We start from the raw sequence: 21,228 nt of genomic DNA, 5'->3' as shown, positions 1-21,228 counted from the left end.
ATGAAGGATTATTGGGGGGATTGAGTTAATATTTAAAGCACTTAAAATTGAGTTCCTACCAAAGTAAGAACTCATGTTAACAGAGAGAGAGAGCGAATTAGTTTCAAAATTAGCTAATTAGATATCAAATGTTAACTAGAGTTTGCATTAGAGAGGGGAAAAACACCAACAAACCTTGCTCAGCTATTTTAGAAAAAACCTCATTTTTAATGGAGGAATAGTTGTAATCTAGAGAATTAACACGGTGCCTGGCTAGTCTTCTATAATTTATTGGAAAGATGTCACCTACCCTAATTCTCTTCACCTCCACAGAATTCATTAATATCATACAACTACCTTCGTATTATTTTTTGCTTCACGTGAATTAGTTTTGCGAAGACGACTGACTGTAAATTCCTTCCAGCATACAGGATGTTTATTACCACTAGTATTATTGTTGTTGTTGTTTTGTTTCTCTATAGTCCTCAAAACTATGCTGAGCAGAAGTACTCAGTTCATACATACTTAGCAAACAGGGATTTCCAGATTAATCTCTCTCTAGTAATTCAGATATTGAATGTATTTCTCCGGGGCTATTTTTATATGACATTAATTTGTTTTCTTTTATAAATTTATCCCCCCCAAAAGTATGGCTAGTCATTGTTTACTTGCCATGTGAAAAGCAACAGCACTTTATCTCTTACATGGGTTTGGAAATTATTGTAAGGTAAAGTGTTATCTGGTGTCCCCTAATCATTATCTTTTCTCTTTGTAGTTACGTAAATCTCTAGATTTATATAATAATTCTAACATATCATTCAAATTTTATTTTCATATTCTATAAATAAGAACTTTACTAATTGCCAAAAATAAAAGAAAAGATATCCACAGGAATATTTCTGGAGGTTCTATTGACTTCTAAGTAGAATGAATTTTAGATAAGATGTTATTATAACATTTAAAAATATTTAATATTATTTTTCATTAAAAAAATAAGATGAAAGGTTTATTCATATTCTCACTCATAGACTGAAACATCTGTATGTTTTGTACACAACAGGTGTCCAATAAATGTTTTGGGTGACTGTCAGTGGTGACTCTTAATGACTTCATAATGAAGTAATTATTCAAATGTCATGTTAAAACTGTTTCTTAGAAATTACATAGTGCCAGTTTTCAGCGTACATACACTATTACATACACTTTGGTAAAATTAAATAAATTAACATATTCTTTAACGTGAATGAAATTTACTGATTTAGAAACTTTCATAATGCTACTTTAACAAACAATGAAAATAACTAAAATATGCATACCCATGAAACAATAAAGGCTTATCAAAAGTGTTCAAGTAAAAGATGACAATGAAATGAATGATTAGTTTTCACAGTAGTGGCATCTGCTCTGTGAATAATCCAAGGAATGCTTTCCAGTTTCCATGCACGAACTCCTTTATTCAAAGGACAGAGTTTCTCAAAAGAGACATATGGGACCAAACAAAATGTAGGGTACTGTGAAATTGGAATTTTAAAATGTATCTCTTATTTATACCCTGCTTACTTAAAAAAATGATTTGAAGCACATCAAATGGATATATTCTCAAAAATCTTTCCCCATAGATTTTGCAATAAAATGTCCTATTTTTTCCTTTTGTTTTTTTTTTTCCTTGTTCTTCTGGTAAAGTCTATACCTTTAATGTCCAAAAGATGCCAGAACTTTGTATTTATTTCCTCTAGAAAAAATATCAACCCCAAAATTCATGAATATAATTTTCTGTTAATTGTTTAAAAGTTGCATTTTCCATCACTGATGAAATAGTTTGGATTTGATTATTGAAATAGTCCTGATTTATAAAACTATAAATTAGTTGCTTTAAATATGTATATGTATCAGTGTAGTTTATCTTTTCCCATGTTAAGGGCATATTTTTTAAAATGTGGATGATAATTTGGAGGTTTTGAAACACTGCAATTGAGCCATTCTCTACTAATAAGGAATCGGTATTAACATACCTTGTCCAAGTTCAGTTAAACACTAATGCCTGTAACTGGCTATTTGAAAACAACTGTTTTTGAATTGGATATTTAAAACTAACAGTCATTTAAAACAACAGTAACACCATAGAATTTAAAAATAAAATGAGATTATTATTATCCAAAACTTTCTATCTCATTTACAAAGGAGGAAATTAAGGCACAGAAAGACTGAGGTTTAATGCATGCAATATAACACTTTTATGGGTAGAATAGTAATTAAAATGTGGTTTGTATCACTTACTAAATAAAACATCTTCAGCCACTGAAAACATTTTCCAAATCTTGTCCTGTGCTGGAGTATATATGCTGAGGAAACCCAGCCACTCCAACATGGAACTGGGGGCAATGTGGTATGCTAAACACAATAAATCCTTTAAAGAAATACTAAAATAAATAAAAAGTTTATGTTTTGAGTCCATGATCATAATATTTAAGAAGAAAAGGAGAGATGGGGAGAAGGCTCTACTCTCTTTGTTTCTGTTTTTTTAAATATTTTTGTGGTAAAATGTATATAGCATAAAATTTGCCATTTTAAATGGACAATTTAGTGACATTAATTACACTCACAATGCTGTGCAACCATCACCACTGTCTCTTTTCCAAAAAGTTCTTATCACCCCAAACAGAAATTCTATAGCTATTATGCAAAAACTTCCCATCTGCTCTTCCCCCATCCCCTGGTAAATTCTAATCTATTTTCTGTCTCAATGAACTTGAACATTCTAAATATTTTATATAAGTGGAATCATACAATACTTGTCCTTTGTTCTCAGGCTTATTTCACTTTTAGCATGATATTTTGAAGGTTCATCCATGTTGTAGCATGCATTAGAACTTCATTTTTATGGCTCAGTAATATTCTATTTTAGGTATATACCACACTTGGTAGAGCCATTCATCTATTGATGAATAGTTGGGTTGTTTCTATCTTTTGGCTCTTCTGTGTTGAGATAATTAATAGACCTTTCAGATGATTATTTTATTGTAGTGTCAACTTTTGTTCCTACTGTTAGTTACTTAGACATTTGAAAAGAAAATAATTTAGACATAATAATTATTGACACACACAAAAAGCCAATACTGGAGCTTTAAATTCTTTTTTATTTTTTTCTCTTAATTATACAGTTAGGTTTTAAACTGTTGTTTTAACAAATTGAAATGTGGTCAGTTACTAAGGGAACAACCAGAGTACATCATTGAATATTATATTTTACACTATAAAAGTTTCCTCTTTTTCCTTAAACAATATAATAATTTAGTAATGATAATATATATATATACTGATTTAATGAAATTTTCTGAGAATATTTATTTAATGAACAATACTTGGAACAAATTATTAATACTGTTGCCAAAAATGAAAGCTAGATTAATGACCACTACCTATGGGAAAAACTTCAGTATCATCAAATTCAAATACCATCGAAAGGAGAATGTGGAAAAATTAAGTTCACCTTAAACTTTCTGCCCCCATTATTTGCTGTAGCACGATTCTTTTAATTATCTTTTTCTGTGAATGTTCTTTCTTGAGGGGAACAAAAAAAGAAAATCCTAAAGCATAAAAAAATTTCCTTCTTGCCATTAATTTGCTACACAGAAAATAATAGATTGTATTCTTTTTTAACATTAACATACTAAATGTGTTTTGGGGAAAAGGGAAAATAATTATTTTATTATTAAAGTGTTGAATTTTGACACTTTTTCAGATGAATTCAAGTTCTTTATGAAAAGGCTACCCATGAATTATTTCCTCAACACGTCTACCATAATGCATTTGTGGACAATGGACTCTAATTTTCAGCGCCGCTATGAACAACTGGAGAACAGCATGAAGCAACTTTTCCTAAAGGCACAGAAAATTGTACACAAGCTCTTTAGCCTTAGCAAGAGATGTCATAAACAACCCCTCATCAGCTTGCCAAGACAAAGGTAAGACATGTAGCAATGTAGACAACTGAGGACAGCTCTATTGATTTTCTGAATGTAGATGTAGTAATATATATAACGCAATGTTATTTATATTATTAGAGATAATCAGAAAACAACATGTAGTCTTAAGTCTCATAATAATTAATTGTAGTTATTTTCCAAAGTAATAGTACAATGAGAGCACATACACTATTTTCTTTTTTTTAACTTTTCTTTTACTATCAGAATCAATAAATTTTTCTAACTTGTTGCGCATGGTAGTCAACTGATAATTGTATCACAGTGAACATAAAAACACAAAGACTTACAGTTACATTGTAAGCCTAGGAACTAAGCAGGAATAAAAAGTGAAATTTCTTAAGATTTTCAAATAAAAGAATTTAAATTTTTAAATTCTTTAAAAGAATTTTAATTTTTTCTTTGACCTGTGTTCAGAAAACCATAAAACTCATTCTACATGAATCTATGAAAATTGCTGGGAAAGTTTCAAACAATTTTTATGAATGTTGACAGACTATTAAAATATTTGTGCCTGAACTGATCTGGGGAAGCACGAGTTTTAGATTTGCTAGTTTAAGATGTGTTGACCAGTCAGTACAATAAAAATTTGCACGTATTTAGTAGAAGTCAGGTTGAAAATACATAAAATGAAAAGCTAAGGACAAATTTAGGACAAAATCATAAGAAAGTATGCATTTGTACCAGTATCTCTATTATAAAATACTTGAAGTATGACCTGATGCTTAAATCATTAAGAAATCTGTAATTACAGATTTCTTTCACAAAAAAAAAACCAAACAACTGAGTCTACACATTTTTAAAATTCGATTTCAAAATAAATTATTGGAATTTTTTTACAAGTCATTGGATTTTAGCATATTCAAATTTATGCAACCATCACCACAATCTAAGCTGAGAACATTGTCACTGTCCCCAAAAAACCTCAGTCTGTCCCCATACTCCACACCCATCCCTGCTATTTGTCTCTATAGATTTGTCTAATCTACTAACTGTCCTCATAGATTTGCCTATTTTGGACATTTCATACCATATGTGGTCTTTTGTTACTGGCTTCTTTCACTTAGCATAGTGCTTTCTGGTTCACCTATGTTGTAGCATGTATCAGTAGTATGTGTATATCACATTTTACTTATCAGTTAATCGTTTGATGGACACAGGTTGTTTCCACTTTTTGGCTAGTATAAATAATGCTGCTGTCAACATTCATGTGCTTTTTTTTAAATGTGGACATACGTTTTCAATTTTCTTGGATATGTATCTATGAGCAGAATTGACTATTCAGAAGATAATCCTATATTTAACATTTTGAGGACCTGCCAAACTGTTTTCCAAAATGGCCGTACTATTTTATATTTCCACCAACCATGAGTGACAGCTCCCATGACTCCATATTCTCACCAACACTTTTTTCTTTTTTTTTGCGGTACGCGGGCCTCTCACTGCTGTGGCCTCTCCCGCTGCGGAGCACAGGCTCCGGACACGCAGGCTCAGTGGCCATGGCTCACGGGCCCAGCTGCTCCGCGGCATGTGGGATGTTCCCGGACTGGGGCACGAACCCGTGTCCCCTGCATTGGCAGGCGAACTCTCAACCACTGTGCCACCAGGGAAGCCCACCAACAGTTTTTATTATCTGACCTTTTGATTATAGTCATCCAAGTGGATGTGAAGTGGCATCTTCCTGTGATTTTAATTTATATCTTTCCAGCGACTAAAGATGTTAAACATCTTTTCACATGTTTATTGCCCATTGTGTATATTCTTTGGAGAGATATCTATTTGAATTTTCTTCACTCATTTTTTGTTTGTTTTTTATTTGGATTAAGTTGTAAGTTATGTATTTTGATGCCAGTCCCTTATCAGTAGTATGATATATAAATATCTCCTTCCAGTCTTTTCACTTTCTTATCCATCTCTTCTCCCCACCTGTCTGTCTGTTTGGTCAGTCTAGCCCAAAAGTTTGTCAATTTTGTTTCTTTTCAAAACATTAACTTTTAGTTTTCCTTATATTCTCTTTTATTTTTCTCTTTTTTATTTGATTTTTCCACTGTGATTATTATTATTTCTTTTCTTCTATTTGCTTTGTGTGTACTGTAATTTTCTTTTTCTAGTTTCATAGAGAGAAAAGGTGGGTTATGGACTTGAGAGCTTTCATTTTTTTTTAATATAGGCTTTCACTGCTATAAATTTCTCTGCAAGCACTGGTATTAAGATTTGTTATTTTATGCATCCTATAAGTTTTCTTATTCTGTCCATGCATAGGATATTTTTTATATATCTGCCTGCATACTTCAAGGAAATATTCCTTCACAGAGAATTATGGCTGGAGAAAAACACTGTTACTTTATGCTCTGTGTGGGTTAAACAGAGTTTGTAAACCACTGAAATAGATGGTTCTACCCTCAAACATAATAGGAAATGCAATAGAATGGGATGGAAGCAAATTGATGAGTTTGCTTATAAACTTGTTGACTTTAAGTGTTCTTTCAATCACATTCAACTGGAGCTGGATATGTATGTCTGAAGCTCAGGGGAGATTTGAGAGAGTAAGATAGCAAACATCAGTGCACGTGAAACCATAAGATCTGAATGTAATACCGTGGGAAATATGTAGACAGAATCTGAGGATACGTTTAAGGAATGAGGGGAGAAATGGAAACTGAAAATGAAACAAATAGTGGGGTAAAATATATCAAAAGAGACATTAATTTCTATTAAAATAAAAATTAAATATTCAAATATGTCATTGGAGTGCAAGATTTTTAAGAAAAATGTGAAATAATTCAAGTTGGATATTACAAAATAAATAAATAGGCAGCATAAAATAAAGATGCATTATTTGGAACAAAATTCAGTAAATGATAGAAATAAATATTTGTTTTCCAAAACTTTTGAACTAAATAAATCAAAGATCGCCAAAGGCTTTTCTTGACTTTCTTTTTTAAATTTAGCTTAATTCCTATGTTGGTTATTACTCATCACACACAGTAAAAAAAAATACAGACTTCTTGCTAGATGAAAGATTTTTATTGAATTTGGATTTTTTTCCCCAGCACGTTTACAGGAATGTGAGATTTTTGTTTCTGTTTTGCTTTTTATTTTTCCCATTTTAATAGAATAATATAAAATTACATTAGGACAACAAAAAGATATGTACTAGAGTTTGTTAGTAGAATACAGTGGAAAAGAGGCTGGAAATTTGTAGGGTGTGTTTTCAGAAATTTTTGAAAGAGAAAGTGGATAAGCAATATCAGTGACTCACTTCTAGCAGAAATTCTGGTTTTTTACCCTGTCTTTATTGAATTTTTTCAGCTATTCTCTTGAATTCATCTAACCCTAAGAACTGGTTTTCAATATCTGATATTTTAAAATCTGGAAAAATAAACAAAAACAAACTAAAATGAAACCTGCAAAGTACGCCTCCATTAACATTGTTTCTTAACACTTCCTGTGTAATCCGGGTCAGTTGAAGTTTTTCTTTATAATGTACAGTGTAATTCTTTCTTTCTGGTAAAGCGTGTGGCCCTCTATCCAAATAGCAAGTCTGCACTGCTACCACTATCCCTCTCATGAATTCGCGTGACATCAAAATCCTTTTTCTTACCGAAGTAAATTCCAAAGCCTGTGATAATCTTGTTTCTTTGAGGTAGTCAACTTTTGTTGCTATTCTAAAATTTTTGAGATAAGTAAAAATGACATATTCACTTCATTAGAGAAAAATATTTGTAACAATTATTGAGAAGTAATTAGGTAGTGTTCCTATAAAGTGCCTCAACTATACTATTTTGTGCTGTCATGTCTTATTCACAGAGCAGCCAAGGGTCCATAGAAATATTACATTTAAAGGTCTGTTGGTAAAGGCTTGACAACAAACTCTTTAGGGGAGAAAAACACCTGATTTATAGAATTTACTAGTTCTTGTAGTATAAATATTTCCACCATGGTCAATTTCAAGCTAGCAATGTGCTGTCACGGCACGTGGAGTTGGGCAGGTCTGCACAGTTGGTTCTCCTGAGGCAGTGCATGTGGCTGCAGTAAACCACTAAAAATTTATTAAAACATTTTTACAAAGTTATCTCTTCTTCCTTAACAATGGAAAGTGAGATAGGATGAAATCACTTCTCTAACGTCACAAAGAAGAATGAGTTTAGGTCTATTTCATTCTTTATCTGAGAGCTATGTCATGTACTTCTTATATATGCTCTATGACAGGAGTTAGAAATTGGCATATAGGCCAAATCCAGCCCTCACCAGTTTTTGTATCAGCCTGTGAGGCAAGGATTTTTTTTATATTTTAAATTGTTGAAAAAAATCAAAAGGAGAATAATATTTTTGATTGATGAAGATGTATGGAATTCATATTAAAATGTGCATAAATGAAATAGCCATGCTTATATATTTACATATTGTCTGTGGGCACTTTCACACCCTAATGGCGGTTAGTTGCCACAGACAGCACGGTCCTGAAACGCTACAATATTTGTTACCTGGCTCCAACAGAAAAATTTTGTCAACCTGTGCTCTAATATAATATATATTCTCTGTCTTTAAAAATGTTATCAAGTGTTTTAAAGGTATTTAACTTGTATATCGTTGAAATGTTTTATATTATAAATACACTTTATGTTAAAGAAAGAATATTATTACTTTAGTCTCCATCATATGGAAACCTTATACAACCAGACTGAATCCTGAGTCCCGAGTATTTGTGGAGTAATATTATCTTACTAATAATAACATATATAATTATATATATATATAAATACGTACACATGTGCATACATTATATTATATATTATATGCATACATTATATATAGATCTATACATTATATATAAACTTTAATATATAATATATATATCAATACATATATATGCACATGTATATGTACTTTAACATAACAACCATAGGAATAGTCTAAAACCCTATATATCAAAATGATTTTAGTTGAAGTGCCATTTCAAGCTGATCTCCAAATGCAGATTTGCATTATTTCATGGAGTCAGACAAATTTCCCATCTCTCTCCTCATGATCTCCTCCAATTCTAGTCCAATTCAAAATGATACTATGATCATGAACTAAGAGGAAGAACAAAGAAAATGAACACTTGAGGAGAAGGAAGTTGAAAGACTGAACAGTATCTGTGGGTAGGGGAGGATAAAGTCTGGGAATGCTGAAATAAACTATGGGAATATTTAACATGTTTGGGAAGGATTGCCCTGCCCACTGGAACTCTGAAAACATGAGACGCAGGCAGAATTTTAAGACATCTGAATGCTTAGTTATCTGCTAGAGCTCCTAGAGTCAACTCTCACATTCACAGACAGCAAGTGCTCAATACATATTTGATAAGTGCTCTGTGATATTTTTCTTGATACTTTAGTTCAACCTCTGAACACACACAGCAATGAATTATTACTTTATGTAAAATGTTTTCCACTCTACATAAATTGGATCATCTGTTACAATATGCATATCATGTTCTATTTTTTTTTTTTTTTTTTGCGGTACGCGGGTCTCTCACTGTTGTGGCCTCTCCCGTTGCGGACCACAGGCTCCGGACGCGCAGGCTCAGCGGCCATGGCTCACGGGCTCAGCCGCTCCGCGGCATGTGGGATCTTCCCAGACCGGGGCACGAACCCGCGTCCCCTGCATCGGCAGGCGGACTCTTAACCACTGCGCCACCAGGGAAGCCCCATGTTCTATTTTGTTTCTCCATTAAGCAGGTGAATGCCGTCCCCCATTCCTTCAAATGGACCTGAGACAGTGTCTTTGTCTCTTCAGGCTGCTCTTCACAAAAAATGCCACAGACTGGGTGGCTCACAAACAACAGTTCACAATTCTGAAGATTCAAGTCCAAGATCTAGGTGCCATCGTGGTGGGGTTCTGGTGAAGAACACTAATCTCATTCAAGAGGGCTCCATCCTCATGACCTAAGCACCTCCCAAAGACCCCACCTCCTAATAGCATCATCTTTGGGGGTTAGGATTCCAATACATAAATTTTGGGGGGACACAGTATTCATATTGTAGCAGACAGGGTTGGTCTCTATTAGTAAGACCTTGAGATGTGAGGGTGAGAAGACTAGCCAGCCATTTCTTTTGTGCAGGCATCCTGTCCATGGTGGATGACAATGAAGCTGGCAGGTAGACCCAATATGAGACAGAGAATTCAGGTATCATTCAAACCTCTGCTTTCATTTGACTTCTAGATCCAGTGTACTTCTCTTTCTGAGGTTTTGTTATTCAACTTTTCCTTCTCTAACTCAGACATGACCCTTTTTGTCCCATATGCATCATCAAGCAGTTACCACTCTATTATGCATACAAGAAAAATAGATATTTTAACTTTTTCATGGGGAGAAATCTTTGCGAATGATGTTTCCCAATATCTGACATACAGGAATGATGTATAAAAATCCTTTTAAATCATATTTTTCCCTTCGTTCTTTTTCATCCCTTTTCAGCCTATTTTCTTTCTTCCTGTCCTCCTTTGCTGAATATCCAAACATTTTCCCTCTTTATTGACCCTCATTCTCTTCAATATGTCCCCTCTTTACTGAAATCTTTCTATAAACTTTTTTATTTCAGATGATTTAGTGCTCCTGGAATCCCAATTTACAATTTCTCACTAATCTTCTGCAAAATAGTGCCTCTTCACCTTAAACTTTCCTTTTTAATACATTCAAACACATGAGATACTGCATCTGATTATCTTTCCAATAAATTAGTTAATTGGAGTTGGTTTCCTTCACTTGTAAAATCTAACATATAAATAGATACCAATCTAGATGATATGAAAAAGCTAATAAAAATCTGTTTCCATTTTGAATATGTCCTGGAAGCAGTAATAATGAAGTATGAACATGTGATTTTCCTGTGGTAATAAATATCCTCAACATGGCATAAAACTTACTTGAGACAGAGGAGGACTCTCAAAGTCTAGTACAGTAAATATGTTTGCTTTTTTCTTTGTTTTGATAGTTAATTTTATCGAAGTCTGTGTATTATTAGTGTAAATATAATCATCAAATTCACCATTATTACACAATGTTGAGAGAGGCAATTTGGGAGACTATTGGCCTGGGGATGCGAACAATGAAAAAGCATAAGTTGTTGCCAAGTCTTAATGTACATTATATAAACTAATAAAGAACTATAAATACATAACATTATATAAACTAATATATAAACTAATTATATAAACTAATAAAGAACTATATAATATTATATAAACTAATAAAGAACTATAAATACATAACATTAGGGCTTCCCTGGTGGCGCAGTGGTTGAGAGTCTGCCTGCCGATGCAGGGGACACGGGTTCATGCCCCGGTCCGGGAAGATCCCACATGCCGCAGAGCCATGGCCGCTGAGCCTGCGCGTCCGGAGCCTGTGCTCCGCAACGGGAGAAACCACAACAGTGAGAGGCCCGCGTACCGAAAAAAAAAAAAAAAACATAACATTAAAAGCAACAATATAAGGTAAATATAGCTGTTAAACATTGGAAAAAATCACATTTTATTTGGTACATGAACAAAATCGAAATCTGTGAAGATAAATTATAACTTCCTAATTTATAAACAATAGAAATACAGAAATGAGAAGAATTTTAAGTCATTATCAGGATATTTTTAAGTAGTTTTGAGTATTCAAAAAAGTGACCAGGGTTTATAATTCTTATCTTGTATTTATAAAATATATAATCTCAGAAAACAAAAAATATTAATGTTTTTGTTTCTTTAATAATGAACAGAAATAAACTTTGGTTATATTATATGCGATATTACCGTATTTATTCCTAGAAAGAATGGATTAAACATGCTTTAAAGAGGCATTTATACATAAGAAGCATTTTTTAGGCTACTGCTAGCTTGAGCAAGAATAATGATAGGGTTATAGATACTATTCCCTTAACAAAAAAAAGGAAAGTTTGGGGTGGAGGTGTATTTCAACTCTCCCATTTTAATGACCTTAAATTTCATTCTTTAAGAGTCACTCTACAAAGTGAGTTCAGTGTAGTTTTTTCCTGTTATTTTAGCGGCAAATCTTCTAGCTGAAATTCTCTATGATGACCTTGACCAGAAGTTATCAACTGTTTGGTCTCAGGACCTTTTCAAACACATAAAAATTATTGAGAAACCCAAAGAGCTTTTGTGTATGGAAGCTGTAAATCTATATATGTATGTATGTACATGGAAGTCTATATTTACCATAGTAAAAATTAAAACTAAGAGCTTTTAAAATATGTACTTATTAATACAATTTAAAGAACAATAAGCAAGCTCATTACATATTAACATATAGGACATTTAAACTTTAATGATTTTTGCACATTTCCTTAATATTTGGCTTAAGATAATTGAATTTGCATTGCTGTTTCTGCATGTAATCTGTTGCAAACTGTAGTTTTGTAGCTTCACACAGTTTTACTGGAGAAATGAGAATTGCAGTGCCCTTTTTGAATAATTGTGGATATTATTCTTAGATACTACACCAAAATTCAACAAGTGGGAGATTCTTATAAGTCAGTTGTAATACAGAATCTAAAACCCTGCAATGAACATATTAAAATCTATTACATTAAATTATTTAGTCTGACTTGTACCTCAGATGGATCTTCTACCCATGCATAGAAAATCATGTGTTAGTCATTTGAAAAATACTGGTTCACTCAACTATGAAGATCTCCTAAATGTTGATGCATATCATTATATAATAACAAAAAACACCTCATTCCTTAATATCATCATTGGATTCATAAGAAAAGTCTTTATATATCGGGAAGCTGTTAGTCTCTTAGTGGCAGATACAAGTTTTCCAAATTTCTAATTTTCACTTGAAAGCTAGAATTTTAACATTGCCCTTAAATATATCAGTTTGTCATGAAGTGAGAGATTTATTTGTTTTCAGTTTTGATAACAGATCTGCCAAATATCCAAGTCTGAATAACCAGAGTTGGTCTGTCATCATACTCTCAAGTAAAACTAGTTGCCAGAAAAACATTGGTTACCTCAGGTTGCAACTGAGACAACTGCACGAGTGCTGTTGCTCAAGGCAACCACTGTAGTTCAGTGTGCAGCACAAGTGCACTATTCATGTGCCCATTTGGTTTTGACATGACTTGTACTGAAAATTGAGATATAATAAACTTGTTTTTACTGCCTCACCAGGAACATTTTAAAACCAAATATACTTTCTTTTTGTCCTACAAGCATGTAGCCAAAAAGAATATATATCTACTAGTACATTCGTGATTTGTGCTAAGTTTCTTGCAGTAGCTTACCCACCATTGTTTTTGACACCATCAATGGAAAAGTCAACAGAATGCAAAAAAAAAATAACATCTTGGTATTTCTGTGCAAATACTTCTTTTCACTTTGTACACACCTTACAGGATCTTACTTTGCTTTCCCACTTCCCACTCACCCACACCAAAGGGCTAGTGGACCACTCTTTGAGAAAGCCACTCTAGGTCAATTTCAACTCCTTATAATGTTACTGAACCAAACTTGGATCTGCTCTCCAATATGCAGTAGAGCCAATCTACTGACACAGGGTAGTGGTGAAGGAAAGGGCAGCGTTTATTGCAGGGCCAATCAAGGAGAACAGGCGCTCGTGCTCAAAAGACCTGAACTTCCCAATGGCTTTCAGAGAAGAGGTTTTAAAGGCAGTGTGAGGGAGGGAGGGGGCTGCAGGGTGCGTGATCAGCTCGTGCACAATTCTATGCTTGGTTGGCATCAAAGTGAAGTTTCTAACATCATCAACCTTCTGGTTTCAACCAGCCTAGAGTCTATGTTTCGCAGTCAGCAGTTTTCATCTCGTGGGGTTCTGCTTCCTATAAAAACAACTTAGGAATGTGTGTCAGGCCTTTATCTGTATCTTTCAGGGAACTGGGAGTTCAGTGATTCTGCTCTGTGGTGGATTTATAGTCTAGATTGTTACAAGTTTCCTGGCTCAACAGCTATTCCTTGTTTCTACATCTTCACGTTTCCCAATCATTAACTTTTGAGCCAGCCTTTAGAGACTCAAGGGAGGCCTGGGAGACTAAAGCAAAAGCCTTTCACTTCAAAGGGTAGGGACACAGGAGCTTGTATATGGTTTCATAAGGACCTAATAGACCTAGAAGACAAATTGTGGGGCTATCATAGAGGTTACATCCCTTCTTCCTTTAATACTTTCTTTCATAATGCAACCCCTGGTTTTAGCAAAGCACATGCTGTACCACCCCTCTCAGTCTCCCTTGAACCCAGGATGGATACCGAATGGATGTAAGTGGAAGGAATGCATGAAACTTCTGAATTGGATCCTTAAAAAAAGAAGAATGCATGCCATCTACACTCTCATCTTCTCCCTGGCTAAAATGCAAATGTAATGGCTAGAACTAAAAATTATGACGTGAAAAAACATATTAAGATATGTAAAGCCTGATCTCTTTGAAATTAGCATATCAGTCCTTGATTGTTTATGTTTGCACTCTTATTTGAGAGAGGATGAAATTGCAGTTTTTCTGAGCCAATATTATTTGGCTTATGTTACTAGCCAAACTTGCATCCCAACTAATAAAAGTACCTTACTGTATGGCCTCCAAAATCCTTTAATATTGCAGAATTTGTGATTTAATTAAAAATAGCACTTATATATTAATACAAGTGAATATGCTGAGAGCAATTTTATATGAAACTGTATGGAAAAGTCAGCATATTAATTTTCCTTATATTTCTTTATTACAAAGTAATTTTTTATTATTTTTTGTGTTTCAACCACTCCAATGACTCACAGGCATATGCTAGGTAATAATGAATCAGTAAATTTAAAAAGTTTAATATAATATTTAGATATCTTCAATGTGTTATTGAGAAATGTAAAAAACAGAGGAACTATAAAGTACCCAGCACATGGAAGGTGCTTAAATAATTATTATTTAATATTTACAAAGTAAAAAACATCATATTTTTAATCTACAGGTCAATTCTAATGTAGTGAATTTTCTGCAAAATGTGTTTTCATGTGTTTCATAGTCAAAATAAAATTTGTCATAAGGATAATGGCATAAATGCTGTAAGAAACACATTGTTCTTTGTACAGGATAACTCATATGTGACTGGATTCTTACTCAAGGGAGCCAGAGAGATGAATTCAAGGAGAGAAAAAAAAGAAAAAAAAAATAGTTGGTATGCTCCAATCTCCTGGGTACTGGGCCACTTCCAAACAAATTTCACAATAGGCAGATTTGTTCTTTCTATCATGCTATTTCCTTTCACCTAACTCTTGGAGTGACCTGTGTTTCAGTTCTCATGGCTCTAAAATGTCCTTATCTTGTAGTAATGTTTCTATTTGACCTTCAGCCCAGAGCTCATTTCATGATTTTTCGGTTTATTAGATCTTGCTAGATGTTAGTTGAAAATAATTCTTCTAAAGCAAATTCATACTTATGTATAAAAAGCTATTTGTGATTTTTTAAATCAATTATATACTAGTCATAGAAGTCTTCAGCCTTAGGCAGAGTAAAAAAATAATATTAAAACAAAATAAAAACCTGTGGGATTATTGTGTTGTGCTTGCCCTTCTTTTTTTTTTTTTTCCTCTTGGATAAAAGATTATGTGGAGCAATCAGAGGGCTTGTCACCTTGAAATTTTGCCTAGAGAAAGCTGTCTACAACCCACAGTCTATACAGGAAAGTGATCCAAATTCTTTTTAGACAGTTGCTTTCAATAATATTAACAGAATCAAAAGGCTCTGCTCCTTTTGGAAATTCTGTGGACTTACGTGTATGTGTTTATTTGTATGTGTGTGAGAATAGTGCAAAATGACAGGTCATCAGTTCATTATACGTTTTAAGTAAAAATCTTATAATGTTGTCTTATCCTTCTTTTAAATTTGTTTATTCTCTGACCTGAGGAAAAGAAAGCCAAAAGACAAGGGAAATATCTTGAGTATACAGATATTCCAAATAAGAGAGATTTGTTCCTTTTTGTTTTCATGTGGTTTACTGTGCAGATGTCATTTCAATACCTCCTACTCCATCTTCATGGCATTAAAACAGTCTTCCAAGAAAGATTGCATGTCACTCCCAAGTACTCTTCCCCCTGTAACTCAGTGGGGTTGCTGGCTTAAATAGTCAGATTTGAGAACAGTAACAATTTGGACGGCTCCAGAGAACTACCATGACACTTCAGTTAACTTTCTTGAAAGAAAAGTCCTATTCATAGAATCTTGGAAATAAAGTCCATAGTGTGCAAGATTAGGATGCCCATTTCCCAGGGCTATTTAGAGTGAGTACCACTTCGTTTAAACAATCAGAATCAGTTCCTTATTTGACATTGCCCACAGGTTCATGCCACAGAGGGTACTTGGAAGCCTCTGCTCTTGGAAGCCTTCATTTTCTCCTCACTAAGCAGCTGACGATAATCCTTCATTGTGTTCCACTAAAAACTTGCATTTTGTGAGATATTAATGTTTGTTTTCTAAAATAAATACATAACACATACTTTTTTTTAAAGAGCCGTGGTCAAGCAAATTCGGAGACTGTAATTACTATAAATTTTGTTGGAAATCTACAATGTATATATGCATACAAGTGCTCTACAATGTCTTACAATTAGAAAAAAAAAGTAGATTTGTTTAAACAACGATTTTTCCAGAACAAACTTTTTGCTTCCTAGAATACCTGTTACCTTCTCGAAGTATACACTTGGAAAACACTGTGCCACCATTTTTAATCCAATATTTACAGCTTCTAGAATTGTCCGCAGTTATAATGCAATCACCTTGATAGCCATAAAATATTTGCAATTACCTTGAGCTGAAGATGATTTTAGAAGAGTTTTGTTTTCTTAGCTTCTTTTTTTTTTTTTTTGCGGTACGCGGGCCTCTCACTGTTGTGGCCTCTCCCGTTGCGGAGCACAGGCTCCGGACGCGCAGGCTCAGCGGCCATGGCTCACGGGCCCAGCCGCTCCACGGTATGTGGGATCTTCCCGGACCGGGGCACGAACCCGTGTCCCCTGCATCGGCAGGCGGACTCTCAACCACTGCGCCACCAGGGAAGCCCTTCTCAGCTTCTTAGATGATTTCTGAGTGCTAGGTACCAATGCTTGGCAAATAATTATTTTAATTACTTTCTCAGAAAGACTTGGAGGTTACACTACCTCATTTCTGTAACGGAATTACTTGATCTGGTACTACAAATTAAATGCTAATTTATTTACTAAAACACACATTTGTCACATTTCTTTTTTATAACCTTGAACTCTGCGATTTTCATCCCAATATTTTGCATGAGATGGAAGGTTACATTAAATAAAAACCTTCCTGTGGTGATTAATTGGTACATGAAGTTACATCTCAGAGGAAAAAAAAATGTTATGGAGAACAAGGAAATAAACTGAATATTTGTTGACAGCATATTAACTATCAATTATTAACCATATATGGACCACAAAGTGAGAATCAATACAGATTTAAGGACACTAATGTCTCTCCAAATCTTACACTGTTATTGACAATAAAATTCTTAGAAGAGATACACATTCAATTTTTTAAAATATTTAAATCAGTGTTGAGGATCAGTCTCATTTCTACTTGAATCACTTCTAAACAATTTTACTTATTTTATGGAAGAAATGGGTATATGTTTACTTGCCAAAATAAATAGGAATCTGAACATCATCCACTACTGGGATGCTGTGGTGGCTTTATTATCTCAAATACGAAGCCCATCTTTTAAATCAGAATTATTATGTTATCCATGAAACTCTCCTCCTGAATATTCCCCCATTAAAATGTTGTAGCCAGAAGTAAACATAATGATGTAGGTGTGATCTGACTAACTTAGAGTAGAATAGAATTTCCTAACGTCTTATTCTGTAAAAAATATAATAGTATATGCATAAGAGAGGAATAACACTCAGTTTTCTCATATTATATGAAAGTTGGTTTTCATACAAATAATATTGGAGGCTTCAATGTGTGTAGATAAAATAGGTTATGTCAAAACTGTCACTCGTAAATGTATCAATAAGATAGTATTTGTCCTAAATTCTTTCCCATTAATTTGGTAACACCTTGTAGAGGCAGTGTGCAATCTTTAAACTTATAAACTTCATGCTGAGGACAAAAAACCAAACCAAAACAAAACAAAAATCAAATAGCTTTCCTTTCATCATTATTTTGTTCCATGTATTCCTCACATGTATATGTATGTATCTGTGTTTATGTATACACACACAGGTATGCATATATATAGCAAGTAATTGTAATGGTATATAACCAAAACCCGGAGTTCCTTTCCTTGAGCATTAAAGTAAGGTACTATTTTCTAAAAACAAATGGCTTTATGAATCAAGGATGGGAAAACTAAATATTACAAAGCTATATTACCAGCTTAAATCCCTTACACTGGAAAAGAAAACAAAAAATAAACAAATAAACAAAAACTTTGAATCACTTCATTTGAGCAGCCACTACAAGTTATAAAGTGAGTGAATAAACCTCAAAAATCAATGCCAGTTAAAATCAAAATCCCCTATCTCACAATTCAGATGCACTTCAGACAGCGACAAATAGAACAACACAAAAGAATGCTGATGTGACAAAAGAACACAGGAGAAAATGAAGATCAGTTTGTTGTGGTTGTTCTATTAAACCCAGCAGGAAGACTTCATGTAGGTTTCTAAAAGGAAACAAAAAAGATCAAGTCCGAGGTAGTATCTTTTATTGAGCTGAAGTAAAATTAGTTCATATAAGCTGTAAACAAATCTAAAAGCAAAATAGTAAGAATATAAAAGAAAGCTTACCAATTTTAATATATACATACACACATGTATATATATATCCTCATATTATGCTAAACACACACACACACATACAAGTTGACAGTGTATTAAAAGCATAAGGAGGAAAATACATGACTATGAGCTAAATACATGACTTTTGTTTCATAACCTCATCAAAATTCCTATTGAAATGAACAGAATATCACTACTTGAAGTTATGGAATCATTCAATTAATATGGAGAGATTTTTGAAAGATATACTGCAGGAAACAAATAGGAATGAGGTTAAAGCTGATCAATTCACAATATACCACATCCAAGTGAAAGAGTGACCTAAGTAGCAAACAAAGGAGACATAGCCTTTATTGCAGGGCCACAGAAATAGCATGATAAAGGGTGATGATTCCAGGGTTGACTTGCTATTGAGAGCTGTCATAATTAGCTAACATGTATTAAGCACAGATTCCTCGTCAAACTCTTTTAAGTGCTTTACCTGTTTTTGCTCATTTAATACAATGTTACAAGGTAGTTAATGTTATTACCATAAAATTACAATTGAGTAAAACTGAAGTTTAGATAATCTAAACAATTTGCCTAAGATTGCTCAACTGGTATCAAAAAGATTACTCAACTAGTGATGGCAGAGTTAGGATCCAAACTCAGGCACTTTGGCTACAGAGCTTGGGTTCTTAATACCACCGCCATGGTATTTGGTGCTTCCCAAATTTGCCATGTTTGTTAAAAGAAGGCTCCCAGTTCCTGCTCATCCCTCATTGCTAAGGAATTTGAGAGGATATTAAATCCGTGCAGAAGCATAAAGTCATGAAATGGAATCCTCAGAAAATAAGAAAGGTTTTGAAGGATTAAAAAAATATGATCATTAAATTGAAGACTAAAACAAAGGCAGCGGACTGTTAGAGAAAACTGAATTGCTTTATTAGAAGAAAATCTTAAGAAACTAATCCATAACAGCAAATAAAGAATGGAGAGATGTAATTTATGGAGGAAAAGAGAAAAGTACATGAAGAGCATGGAGAACGCATAATAGAATTTCCATAAGGAGAAAACTAATAGCTATTTGAGAAGAAAGAGAGAGAGAGCTTTTCTTGTAAGACCTGAATCTGGATGAGAAAAGGACAGAGCACCAAGCAAAATTTATAAAGAAGGATGGCGCTGTGTTGTGATTTCTGAGTTAACGTCAGTCATTTTTAGCTAGTCCATTTCAGTTCTTCTTAGTTCATCAAAGCATTTAAAGATTTGACACATTTTAAAAGCCAGCCTATCGTGTGCATGGACTCAAAAGAAAAGACAGAGGTGTGCACTCAGTCATCTTCATCTCACATGCTGTCTTCAAGGATGACCACCACGGCATCTGTCTATCACAGATCAAGGCTTCTTCATCTCTGGATGGGATACCTGAAGGCAGACACAGCTAGTGACTCTTCCTGGATCAGTTTGGCTTCTTGAATTCCTATCATTCTTGCCCTAGAGAGAACCAGAGGAACAGAGCATCTTGACAGGATCCCATGTAGTTTATGCATATAAAGCCGAATGCAGCAAGCCAATCTGTAACCACGAGAGGGAAGCTGACTCCTAGCTTGTCTTCTTTTTCCAAGACTGTGACAGCAAAAGAGTTTTCATTTTTCTTCACTGAAAATGTAACTAAGTGTGCATGAAAAAAAAATTTAATATACAGTGCTAAATACTAAAGTATGGAAGATCAATCAATGGTGTTTTGCAAGGAAAAATACTGACTCAAGAATTTTAGGCTTTGTCAAGTGATTTCCTATATAAGAGGAAAACAAAAAGACATTGCATCATGCAGTGCCTCAGATATTATAATCTCTAAATATTTCTTCTGAAAATATTACTTTTTAAGTCAAGATATTAATAGAATAATTAATTTTTAAAAGTACATAAACTTGTTCCTAAAAAAAATTATCCTTATTAGATATAATTATATAAAAATTATCCTTATTAGATATACTACCAAGAAAAGAATGTCTGCTATTGCTTTTATTACTTACTCTTGTTTAGGAACTTCTGCTAGTGAAATAAAACTTGAATATGTAATTAACAAAAATAGAGATATTAGTATTTAAGAAGGTACGATTATTAGTTGTAGGTGGCATAATTATTTATCTGGAAAGCCTCCAGAGAATCAATTAGAGCCGAAAACAAAACAAAACCTAAACAACCTTAAACAAATTAGTTACAAAATAAGAAAATAAAAAAATCAGTAGCCTACTAAATGAGCAAAACCAGTGACAAAATATAATAGAAAAGAAGACTACATTCACAAGAATGTCAAAGTATATAATATAACTAAGGAAATAAGCTAAAACAAAACTATTTAGGATATTAAGGAAAATTATGAATAAATGGAGCGCTTAGTCATGTTTTTGAATAGGAAAAAATCTTATAAAGATATTATTTTCTCTTCAAATTAATATTATGCAATTTAATGCATATTAATCAAAATTTATCTGAAAA

At 33.5% G+C, this 21,228-nt stretch overlaps 1 protein-coding gene across 3 annotated transcripts in view; it reads left to right on the top strand.

Annotated features, from left to right (window-relative positions):
* The window catches only part of BRINP3 (BMP/retinoic acid inducible neural specific 3), a 417,297-nt gene that overhangs the window by 323,461 nt on the left and 72,608 nt on the right, over window positions 1–21,228 (top strand). For all 3 annotated transcript variants that reach the window (XM_004275847.3, XM_049708201.1, XM_004275848.1), the window contains exon 7: window positions 3,722–3,944. In XM_004275847.3, the coding sequence (XP_004275895.1) occupies window positions 3,722–3,944 (223 nt within the window). The remainder of the gene's footprint in view (window positions 1–3,721; window positions 3,945–21,228) is intronic.

This window comes from Orcinus orca, chromosome 1 (assembly GCF_937001465.1).
Source record: "Orcinus orca chromosome 1, mOrcOrc1.1, whole genome shotgun sequence".
In the NCBI taxonomy this organism is placed as follows: Eukaryota; Metazoa; Chordata; class Mammalia; order Artiodactyla; family Delphinidae; genus Orcinus; species Orcinus orca.
Note: the sequence above shows the minus strand (reverse complement) of the source record. Positions and strands in the feature narration are given on the sequence as shown.